The 12,501-nt window shown below is 46.7% G+C and overlaps 1 protein-coding gene across 1 annotated transcript in view; it reads left to right on the plus strand.

Moving 5' to 3' along the window:
• The window catches only part of LOXL1 (lysyl oxidase like 1), a 262,514-nt gene that overhangs the window by 221,370 nt on the left and 28,643 nt on the right, over nucleotides 1-12,501 (plus strand). Inside the window, exon 3 of the mRNA XM_078685062.1 lies at nucleotides 10,501-10,638. Coding sequence (XP_078541188.1) covers nucleotides 10,501-10,638 — 138 coding nt within the window. The remainder of the gene's footprint in view (nucleotides 1-10,500; nucleotides 10,639-12,501) is intronic.

The following is a 12,501-nucleotide window of genomic DNA, read 5'->3' on the forward strand; positions in this document are numbered from 1 at the left end:
CCCTGGATCACCTCTCCTTCAGGAAACAACTCAAGACCTGGCAGTTCGAGCATTAGCGACTCCCCCCCCCCCCCCCGCCCCCTCAGCGCCTTGAGACCCTTACGGGTGAGTAGCACGCTATACAAATTCTTGTGATTGATTGATTGTTTGAAAAAAGCAGAAAATGAAGCTATTAAACATCGTGATCGAGTAATGAGAATTGTAAATGTTTGCATGAAGCTCCCAGTAACTGACCATATCTGTATAGAGCAGATATTTATCCACATTGGTATCTTACTATAAAACCTTGACAGGATCGGGCTAAAATGTATAATGAAATTAACAATCCAAGAGGAGAGATGCTCAAGTATTTGGAGTTCCCAAATCGATATTCAGTTTTACGTGTACCAGTGGATAGCTTGAAAAAGAACACACAAATAATTGCTAGCTCCCAAGATATTTCTCAGGAGTCCACAGCAGCTGGTGCCGACACCGCTCATGCTGCCAAAAACCAGTGACAGGGGTACCTACAGGGGTACCTACCTGCTAGTTATTTTTTTTTAACAACAAATTTGTATTCATTTTGAAAGTTACAAAATGGGCAGAGCCCTGCAGAGACAGTACATATATTGTATTTGACATGCAGTACCAAGTTACATTATACAAAAACCACATGGCCTGCGGAACGGCAGACCAAACTACACCGAACACACCTGGGCAGTCTTAATTGTGCGTTATTAACCATATCCTGACTGTAAAGAGTCAATGTCATAGGACTATCAAAGTGAATTTCTGACCACCAATTGTTCAATAGGATCGTAGGATGCTTGTTTTGCGGTCCAGGGAGGACCTGGCTTGGCAGTTCGGGCTGGACTGTTCCCATGAGGCACAGGTTCAAGACTGATTTGCTTATGGCCAAGTCAAAACCAGGGTGGCATGGTGAGCAAAAGAATGATGGATTTAACCCAGATCTCTTGACTGGGGGTGAATGTTTTGATTTGTTCTGCATTCCGTCCATCAATTGTGTGTCTTTTGCCTTCTTCCATCTCGCAACACTGGGTGGGGACGTAGCTTTCCAATTCTGTGCCATTTCCCTCTTGGCTAGGGTGAGGCCCAGGAACAGGAGGTGCTGCTTGTGGCGATTCGCCCCAATGTCATCAGTGCTATGTAAGAGCAACAATCTGGGGTCCAGCGGGATGGTCCATGCCAGAACCTAACCTAGACAAGACTTCACCTGAGTCCAGAATGGTTGAATCCCTGTACAACTCCACACAGTATGGAGGAAGGAGTCCTCATCATTACTGCAGCGGGGGCATTGAGATTACAGAATAACACCCATGTACCACAACCACATCAGGTGTAATATACCCGTTAGGGTACTTGAACCAAATGAGACGGAAGCGTGAAGTATAGTCAGGGCTTCCGTCCAGTCTTCGTCCGTCTAGGCTGGTAGATCGGCTTCCCATGCCGCTCTGGTTTTATGGATGGTGGTCTGAGTGTGAGTATTAGGCGTCTGATAGATTTGTTTAATTTTGTGAGCCCCATTGTCCCACACCAGCAAGCGGCCCTCTAGTCAGTGGAATTCCGGAAAAGCCTCCAATTGACAATTATGGGGGTCTAAGGCCTGCCGTAATTGCAAGTAGCGATGAAGCTGAGATATATGTAGGTTGTAGTCAGTTTGTAACCGTTGAAAGGACTTAAGTGTAGTGCCTTGCATAACATCCCCAAGCGCAAAGATTCCAATGAGGTCCTACTTACAAAATCCGACCAGGGAGGAAACGGACCGTAGATATGTGCCCTGCCAGAGGGGAGTGAAACCTGTCAACCCCACCAACCCATGGATTTGACTGTGCGTCTCCAGGTTTGTATAACTGTCTTGCAAGCTGGAGGTAGTGTTTCAAGGGACGTGCGGCTGTACTGGAGATGTAGCAAGGGGGTGCCAGCCATAGCCATCTGTTCAACTGCGTATACTGGATCTGACGAGACCCATACCACCATTCATTGATCACTAAAAGGTGAGAGGCTGAATAATATGCGAGGACGTCGGCCACTGCAATACCGCTGCAGTATGTGGATTGTGTGCATGTACGAATTGCAACCCGGATCGCACCCCCTGCCATGAGAATTGATTCAGAATTGCGTTAAGTTGTGTAAACCATGAAGGAGGAATATTATATGGAAAACTCTGAAGTCTATATAGCAGACGCTGTAAGGATACCATCTTAAAGATAGTGTATCGTCCATATAACGATAAGGGCAGTTGGGACCTAACAGTTGTCTCATAGCGGGCAGCAGGGAGTAGCGGGGCGATATTGTGTGCCTATGATATCGTAGGGCACGGTGATATGAAGATCCCTAAGTATTTAAAGCCTTCTGTAGCGATAGATAGTTGTGAAGCCCAAATGCTGGCATCTCCGATCCCCGCATATAGGGAAAAGTGTGGATTTGGATGGGTTGGTGCTCAACCCAGTGGTTTCTCCGAAGTATCTTGAGGACTCGAGGCCCCTAGAACCATGGGTCTGTCATAAAGGAGAGAACATCATCAGCGTAAAGCGCGATTTTGTCTGACTATTCCTGCGTCCACTCAAACCCCCGGATCAGTGGGTCCTGACGCACCCACACCGCCAGGGGAACTATGGCTTGGGCAAACAGAAGTGGAGACAGGGGGCAGCCCTGTCTTCTGCCATGGCAAATGGGACAGTGGGCTGACCAATATCTTGCCACTCGGACAGATGAAGAGAGATCAATATTTATTTATATATTTATAAGGTTTTATATAGCGCGATCAGGGTATCAGAGCTCTTTACAGTATATAGTTATAAAGACATAGGAAATGAGGTAGAATACACTCATTTGATATTCGTCATTACTTACAAAAGCGGTAAATAGTATGAGATAACATAGGTGTATATATACAATATATAACAGAGGTAAGTCCAACTCAGGGAGTCGAATGCCTTATCTATGTTGGCCAGCAGAACTGTTGCTGGGTGACCGAGTCTGTGGTCACCTGCAATTGTGTTGTGGACTCGCCTAATATTAAGTATGGTGGTGTGCTGGGGCATGAAGCCAGGCTGATCAGCGTAAATGAGATCTTGAATGCATGATTGAAGGCGGTCCGCTAGGACCTTCCCCAGGAGTTTAAGCTCAAAATTAAGCAATGAGATAGGACGATGTGAAGTAGGGTCTTGAGGAGGTCAGCCGGGCTTGAGAAACACCACAATCTCTGCATTGCACCAGTTTGTGGGTCGGATATGCTGCTCTAGGGCCTTATGATGTGACTCGAGCAGATGTGGGCCTAACGTCTTCATGTGCGGTTGCACTAAATCGCTGGGAAAGCCGTTCAGACCCAGGGCTTTGCCAGGGTGAATGCTAGATAGCGCAGCCCTTAGTGCAGCTACAGTTATGGGGCTATCCAGTGAGTCTCTAACTTGATCGGAGAGCTTACGGGAAGGAATATCCGACAGGAACTCATCTATAAGGGTCTCAAATATGACCTCCCGCTGTTGATAGAGTGTGGTATAAAAGGATGTGAATACCTGGACTACCGTCTCCGGGTAAGTGAAAAGCGTACCATCCAAGTCCCGTAGAAGGGGTGCCTGAACAGGGGCTGTCTTGGTCTGGCATAGCCGCTGAAGCATTTTGCTGGACTTATCATCCTATTGGTAAATCCTGTGATGTATTGCCAGCCATGAGCCGTCACTGTGTCTTCCACTGTGGAGACCCGGGTTTCAGCCTCCGTAATTCTGTCCGCCACCTTGCGGATGTCCTGACGCAGGAAGGAAACCTCTGAGCCAACGGTGCCTATCTGCACCTCAAGTGCGGCCTGTGATTGAGTAATCGGCGCCAACAGGGTGGCATTGTCTGGGGATGGACCTCCGCCTCCCTCGCCTCCTGAACCCTTAGTGGTCCAAAGTACTCTACTTGGAAGCAGCCAATCCTGACCTATCTGTGCCCATGGTGAGAAGGAGGTGCAAGCAGGGAACGAAGGATAATGCGCTGGTGAAGAATAATCCTGTGCTCTTCTTCTGCAGCATTGGTGACTCCTATTCCTAGGGTGGTAGTCTTCAGAGTGGAGCACAGTGCTTTTCGACTGCCACCACGATTGCCAGGCCTCACGGATTCTGACCTCCCTGACAGCAATGCTTTACCTGCTGCCTGGGGAGGTCAGCTAAAGTGGGCCCCCTAACGGGACCATACTCGCTGGACTGCTTACCTGGTAGTCGCCGTGGATGGTATGCACTGAGAGTCAGCGACTAAGGTTTCCACCTCGCCAGTACACAGAACCGGGCCTTTCCCCATGTGATACTCTGTGCCAATAATGATCCGTCGGTTAGTGCTCCTCAGACGTGTGTGGCCCACTCCATTGCCCTCCCATGGTGCCTGGCGAGCCCCCGCACTGTATTGTGTAGGCGCCGCTCCGAATAAGTACACCAATATGGGGCTGAGTTTCTCCTAGCCCATCGCTGAGATCACAGGGGTGCTTGCGATTCAGCCCCATTGCCGCTCTCGTGCTTGTTCCTGGTGCCCCCTACGCAGCGCCTTCAAGGGAGAGGGCGGGGGTTCAGAGGAGTTCTGCTGACAAGAAGCCCCCGTTAAGCCGGGAAAGTGAACGTCCGGCCGCACCCACCTGTAGGCCTTGAGGGGCGTTGTAGCCTTACCCTGGCGCAGGCTCCCAACATCAGCAATCTCTTGTTGTGCAAGCCCCAGGGGGGTCCAAGCCTCGCCCCCCTTACTTGCTAGTTTTTAAAAAGTATATTAAATCGCCACTGAGGAATGTGGTGGATAAATATATGCTAGTGTTGAGAAAAAGGTGCCCGCCCGTGCTGCTGCTTAACACCCCCAAACACTTGCTCAAATTAAGCATTGATTACACACAACACTTCATTGAATATGTATTTTTGAATTGTTTTATTTAATGATTATTTTAAAAAAATTCAATTACTGACCAGCTTTTCTAGCAGTTTTAATGCATTGATTTGCTAATTAAGCTAGAAATGGGTCAAGAGCTCTTTGTTACATGTTGCACCACACAGATAATTACCTAAAATGGCAGAAAGGCTACTACGGCTATGCGTGTTAACATTCAGAGTAGGTGGAACCTGGCAGTTTGAGGTGGAGAGTCAATTTTTGGAGTGGGCAAAGAGAGAGTAACATATGGTTGTCCCTGTAGGTAATAGCACAAAAAATAATCTAAGGCTAATGCAATGGACTGCTCTAGACTGCTTGAACAGATTTAAGCATCCCCATCTATATTTTGTTATGCTCCTATAAGTGAGTTGCTTTAGTTGTGTATCACTGACATGTCTCACAATCTGACAGTGCCACAGTGGCTCAATCAGCGCCTCACTCTCAGACCCAACAAGGCCAAATCCTGTGTGCTCATGATCCTATTCACATGGTACATGGCCCATCAGTTTAGGCTAAAAGGCTCCTTTATGGGGCGTCAAGACTGAGTGCATAATGTTGAGCACAGATTGTAATGACCCAGACGGTGCCACAAGTAATGCGATGTAATTACCAGTGGTTCATTATGAGTTAAGCATTTACAATCGTCACTTTTCTACGTCTATGTAAATTACTGTAAGCCGTAACGTTATGCCTAGTCAGTGGTCCCAAGTTGCCTCTTCCATAGCGACATAAGCTGCACTTAAGTGATGATCCCAAAGCAAGGCTTGGGTTGCTTGTTTTTCTGTTGAGCGGGTACATGGTCTAGCACTTTGGGCAGAACTGTTCATTTTGAGGGTGAGCCAAACTGATTCTGATATGGTTGGTCCATATCTGTAATGCCACTGATAAGGTAACATCACTGGATTGTATCAAGAGCAGAGTAAAGGACCACTGGGACCTCATGTTTACAGTTTTTCCATCCATCACGTCTTTGGTCTCTGAATGAGTCAAAACAAATGCGCCTCACTAGGCCTAGATGTAGGTCTCCAGCTCACACCACTACAAAGACTCAAACTGAACCTCAGCCTTAAGGCCCAGCGAAGCGGGCATGCACCTGGGCGTGCTTCCATTCCTAATTAAACGGGATGTGGTGGTGAATTGCGTCCTGGACCCAGGGCTTTAAGTTGGCCGGGTCTGAGCACCGGCAGTTTTTTAAAGGAGTCCTCGAAACGGGTCCCTCTCCGGCTCTGTTTTGTGCCCTTGTACAGACGGTCCGCCATTTTCCCCGGACTGCAGTGACAGTAGGAACATCGATGTGCGCGTGCTCACACTGCTCACTTCTCGCTAGTGGAGAAGTTACGGCATGAGGCATGACGTCATGCCATCCTTTAAAGAGAGACATTTTCTCTCTGGATTTCCCTTTTCTTTTTGAAACTCAGGAGCAGCAACATTGTCTTGGTGTCACCAGGGCTTTAACTGCTTCCATGCTCATGATGGAGCCGCTCCGTCATGAGCCTCGGTTGAGCTGTGCTCATGACGGAGCGGTTCCGTCATGGCCCGCTCGGCGCGCCTGCGCGGAGCGAATTCTGCGCCTGCGCTGGACGTTCCATTGAGCGGGCGGGGCCATGACGGAACCGCTCCGTCATGAACACAGCTCAACCGCGGCTCGTGATGGAGCGGCTCCGTCACGAGCATGCGAGCGCCGGTCGGCCCCCCGCCCCCCTAGCGCTGCAGCGGAATTGGCGCCGCAGAGAAGGGGTTAAGTGGAAGCTTTTTCAATAATATATACAAGCCATAGTTGTCGCTTATTTATCTTATGCAACTAACAACCATTGACAAAGCCAATAGTCCTGACTTGTTGTAGGTATGATGTTACTTGTTGTATCATATATCTAGGTGCAAAGACAGAAACGGCAAAATACAAGTGGGGTGGCACACTAGGCTAAACACAGATTAGAGTTTATGTGTTTCTAAGCCACGCCCTTAAGTACATTGGCCATGGCCCTCTGAGAGTAGTTTTTTTTTATCCCACTTAAAGCCCAGCCTGGACTCTTTCTATTCGAAAGAGCTAAAACTGATATTACTATATAGTTAGTCCTACCTTCTTTCAATGGCACAGATGAGCTGAAATGGAATGTGCCTAGAATAATAACACGTGGTACAGATTAAGTGATTTGATCTATCTAAACAATTAGCTCATATTCATGACTTGCAACCGGGTCTGGTGGCTCAGTGGACTAAAGGATCCACTGCAGGGGCCTGTGTTCGACCTCATGGTCACAGGTTCAAATCCCGGAGGGTCCACTCAGCCTTTCATCCATCTGAGGTCGATAAAATGAGTACCATTGAGTTGGGTAGCAATAAACATCTGTTATTCAGCGCCAAGATACCCAAGGGTGATTGCTGAACACATTTCCTCTGCTTGGAATAGCCTGAAGCTAGTAATTAAGTATCTCGGTACAACCAGTTGTCAGAAGCAATGCTGGACGTCTAGAAGCGGTTCAAAAGGGGGTGGTGATGGACGGAGCATCTGAATCAATCAAACACTCACACCCAGTCAAAAGATCTGGGTTTAATCCATCACCGTTCTTTAGCCCACTCTGCCACCCCAGTTCAGACATGGCTATATGCAAATCAGTCTGACCCTGTGCCTCATGGGAACAGTCCAGTCCGAACTGCCAAGCCATGTCTTCCCTGGACTGGAAACAAGCTTCCGAGGACCGGTTTCTGGCATTCCAGCCGTCTTCAGCCCGGCTTGCTTGAATCCAGTGGCAAAGTGAGCAAGGGACTCACGTCTGAGCATACCCTGCCACACTTATGGCGGCCAAAAGCGGTAGAAAAGGGGGTGGTGATGGACGGAGCATCTGAATCAATCAAACACTCACACCCAGTCAAAAGAACCGCTTTTAGCCGCCTTAAGTGTGGCAGGGTATGCTCAGACGTGAGTCCCTTGCTCACTTTGCCACTGGATTCAAGCAAGCCGGGCTGAAGACGGCTGGAATGCCAGAAACCGGTCCTCGGAAGCTTGTTTCCGGTCCATGGAAGACATGGCTTGGCAGTTCGGGCTGGACTGTTCCCATGAGGCACAGGGTCAGACTGATTTGCATATAGCCATGTCTGAACTGGGGTGGCAGAGTGGGCTAAAGAACGGTGATGGATTTAACCCAGATCTTTTGACTGGGTGTGAGTGTTTGATTGATTCAGATGCTCCGTCCATCACCACCCCCTTTTGTACCGCTTTTGCCGCCACAAGTGTGGCAGGGTATGCTCAGACGTGAGTACCTTGCTCACTTTGCCAATGGATTCAAGCAAGCCGGGCTGAAGGTGGCTAGAATGCCAGAAACCGGTCCACGGAAGCTTGTTTCCGGTCCAGGGAAGACATGGCTTGGCAGTTCGGGCTGGACTGTTCCCATAAGGCACAGGGCCAGACTGATTTGCATATTGCCATGTCTGAACTGGGGTGGCAGAGTGGGCTAAAGAACGGTGATGGATTTAACCCAGATCTTTTGACTGGGTGTGAGTGTTTGATTGATTCAGATGCTCCGTCCATCACCACCCCCTTTTGTACCGCTTTTCGCCGCCGTAAGTGTGGCAGGGTATGCTCAGACGTGAGTCCCTTGCTCACTTTGCCACTGGATTCAAGCAAGCCGGGCTGAAGACGGCTGGAATGCCAGAAACCGGTCCTCGGAAGCTTGTTTCCGGTCCAGGGAAGACATGGCTTGGAAGTTCGGGCTGGACTGTTCCCATGAGGCACAGGGTCAGACTGATTTGCATATAGCCATGAACTGGGGTGGCAGAGTGGGCTAAAGAACGGTGATGGATTTAACCCAGATCTTTTGACTGGGTGTGAGTGTTTGATTGATTCAGATGCTCCGTCCATCACCACCCCCTTTTGTACCGCTTTTGGCCGCCATAAGTGTGGCAGGGTATGCTCAGACGTGAGTCCCTTGCTCACTTTGCCACTGGATTCAAGCAAGCCGGGCTGAAGATGGCTGGAATGCCAGAAACCGGACCTCGGAAGCTTGTTTCCAGTCCAGGGAAGACATGGCTTGGCAGTTCGGGCTGGACTGTTCCCATGAGGCACAGGGTCAGACTGATTTGCATATAGCCATGTCTGAACTGGGGTGGCAGAGTGGGCTAAAGAACGGTGATGGATTTAACCCAGATCTTTTGACTGGGTGTGAGTGTTTGATTGATTCAGATGCTCCGTCCATCACCACCCCGTTTTGGACGTCTAGAAGAGCATGTCCTTCTCAAGCTGTCAAAACACCTTGTTCTGATTCATTGTTTTACTAATTATCTTTTGAGCTTATATTTTCATTGGGTTGTGCAGCCTTAGGAGAAGTACTCATCTTTGCCTCATCACTCGCATATAATGCAACCTTGTGGGCGCTGCTGCATTGGAGGAGAAGCACATGAAGGCAATGCCTCGACTTCAAAGATCTCTTGCTAATCTACTCAAGTGATACTCAAGGTGGAGTTAGTGACTCCTTCGTTCCATCAGCAGTTAGTGGAGTTGGGCACAACATCTCATGGACCTTTTTCCTAAAGGTTTTATGCACTTGATCAGACAACTAGGTATCCCCAGGCCTCCTCCAATGGGAGGCTCGTCAAACGGCTATTAGCAAAAAGGGCAAAACAAATCGGCCCAAAGATATGCTCAAATCCGCTTCACAAGTTAGATATTGCTCCCTCTGGGTAATAACATGTTAAGTAATAGCAAACTAATTATTCTCTGAAAATGGAAATTTGTGTGTAAGTGAATGGACTTCAAAAGTGAATGGATTGCAATCCTAACAAAGCAGATTATCTATGACATGTTATGTGCAGATTCAAGGACTATGAACATACTTTTACGTCCATGTGAAAATTTTTGATATTTATATTTGAAAGATTCCTAGATTTTTTGTTATACTAGTAAGTGCTTCCTCTAATCTTCTATACTCTTTTACATGTTAGCATAATTTATTCATTCATTCATCAGTTGCTCTCTTACATCCTCTGCCTTGTTCTGGGATTATTATTTAACGTTATTGACGTTCTATGTTGTAAAGCTTGATGCTTTTCAATGTAATGAATTGTTTTTACCCACTATTACGTTTCAAAAAATGAAAAAAGATCGCATATGGAATCAGCCAAATGAAAATCAAATAAATGCTATAGTGAAATGTGTGAACCAGCCTCACTGATTTGAATTATGTGGCTGGATAGTTAGAAGGGACCACTGTGATTCAGCAATGGAAAGTTTGGGATATTGGTTGAATGAAATGGTACTTAACACTTATGGTAAGAAATGTTGCGAATAGGCAGTGAAAATGATGTGCTTGCTGTTTCCATGTTCGATAAGAGATAAAGTGAGATAATACCAGAATATTGTAACCAAAATATCATTTGATAGAAATATTGAATCCTCATTATCATTTACAAAAATATTACCGTGTTGAACTTAATAATACAAAATATACCCCAAGTGGGGCTACAGTTTTGTCAATGATATTAAGAACACAGTATTTCTGTCCATAATATTTTTTCTAATATTATTCTGAGATATAACCCTTTAAAAGACATAGGCCAAGGGGTTTCACTTTTATTTCATTGGCAATTCTGAAGTCTTCTCTTTAACCCCTGCAGCACTGCCTACACTCCTGAGTCCACGGACTATGACATCAGGGTGCTACTGAGGTTCCCTCAGCGCGTGAAGAATCAAGGGACCGCAGACTTCCTGCCGAATCGAGCCCGCAATACATGGGAATGGCACAGCTGCCACCAGTGAGTTTGGGATGGTGGGAAGGTATGGGAGTATCATAACCATGGTGCTGCATGACAATTGTAAGTTAGAGCCGCACATTATTTTTTATTTATCAGAGTTATTAAATCTTACCTCTTAATGTCAAGAATAGATCCAGTAAATATATTTATCTAATTCTGGAGCCTCTTACAGAGACTGACTGAGCTTCATTGTTACTACTGGATGAACAATAAATGTACCTTCTATTGTTAGCTAAATCCATATATAATTATAATGTGAAATACACATATGGAAATGTGGAGTGAGTTAAAAAGGGTGTGTGTAATAGCCCGTGCAAATATAGGAGATATGGGGACAGGCACGACATGCTAGTGAGTGTTTTTTCAGATCACTGGATCTTCACATGAAAGGAGTCGGCCTCATCGGTGCTCCAAGCCTATTTATTGCCAGATCCTAGGATGATTTTCCCAGAATGCTCTGGATGAGTCAACCTCACAGTCGGATAAGACCCAAATATTATTGAGCTTTATCAATCATAAATGTCTCATTCAGTGACCCGGCCACATAAAATAATTGGAATGGTCTTTCTCCCTCTCTACTTCTCTCGTCTCTACCAGTTTGGGTAGTGAAGCAGGGCAGTCTGTGACCCTCTCATAGGTAGGAAGTGAAGGGACCCCAGATGTTACCTATGGACCTTCAGTGTCCGAGGGCCTTCCTCAGGACAGTCAGCCCAGCCTGACCTCCTGTTTTGTTTTCTTAAATCCAACTGCCTTTTCTGACTCCACATTGTAAGTTCCAGGGTCCTGCCCCCTAGAAGAGGACAAGTACCCCCAGCTCCAGAACACACACCCTCATCTGTGGAAACATATCCATATGCCATCCTGGTGACAAATGGAACAATAATTCCTCTATTACAACCACCAACAGTGGTAAAATATTAGGGTAATCATGGAGAACCACATATGTCTTCTGCTCCTGGTAAGTCAGGTTATTAAAACCTCCTCCTTCACTGTGGAGACAGTTTATTCCAACTTACAACACCTAGCTCACCAAACTAGAGGCCAGCTAGTATTGGCAAGTACCGACAAGCATGACTCTACATAACTCACACTCTTCTGCTGTTTTAATTACATTTCTAAATGCTGCCTCAAGCTTTAAGGCTGTGACTGGAGTATCACTCTAACCTCATTTACTACACCCAGTTCTTTCTGCACAGGTCGCATTCAATTCATACACTCTACCAACTAGGCATTTCTATCATATATATCAACAATCTTCCTCTCCCACATCATTGTAATAACCAAGGGAAACACCAAGGCCACAGAAGCACAACTATGACCTTCAAACATGATATGTTTCCCATCAAGGTCATATGACCTGGGCTTAATTTGAGCTGATGGTTGCAGGTGGTGTCCACAGGCACTCATTTTTGAGGGACCAGCATGTATTTTTCCTCAGCACAATATAACTCAGAGAAGAGAACCAAAAGCACACAGAAGAGACAGAAGGAGGAAGAGAAAGACAAAAAAGTGAGAAAACAGGAACTTGCAAGACTGGGATAAAGTGGCAGCGTGTGTCTGGTGGCGGATTAAAGAGGCATGAGCTAGAATCAAGACTACATAGCTTTGCGATTGTATTCTATCGTATTTTTAATTTGTAGGGCGCGACAGCTACTCAAAAAGGGGTTCCTGGTGTCCGCTAGGAAGCACCGGAAGAAGGGGACAATTATTTATTAAACAGCCAAGTTTTTAGGCTTTTACGGAAATTCACATATACAGTTTCATTGCGAAGTGGTACAGGGAGAGAATTCCATAACGTGGGCTCTAAATAGGTAAATGGTCGACCGCCCATACGTGACAGTCTAATTCGAGGTACAGAGAACT

Source organism: Lissotriton helveticus, chromosome 3_2 (assembly GCF_964261635.1).
Source record: "Lissotriton helveticus chromosome 3_2, aLisHel1.1, whole genome shotgun sequence".
NCBI classification, from domain to species: Eukaryota; Metazoa; Chordata; class Amphibia; order Caudata; family Salamandridae; genus Lissotriton; species Lissotriton helveticus.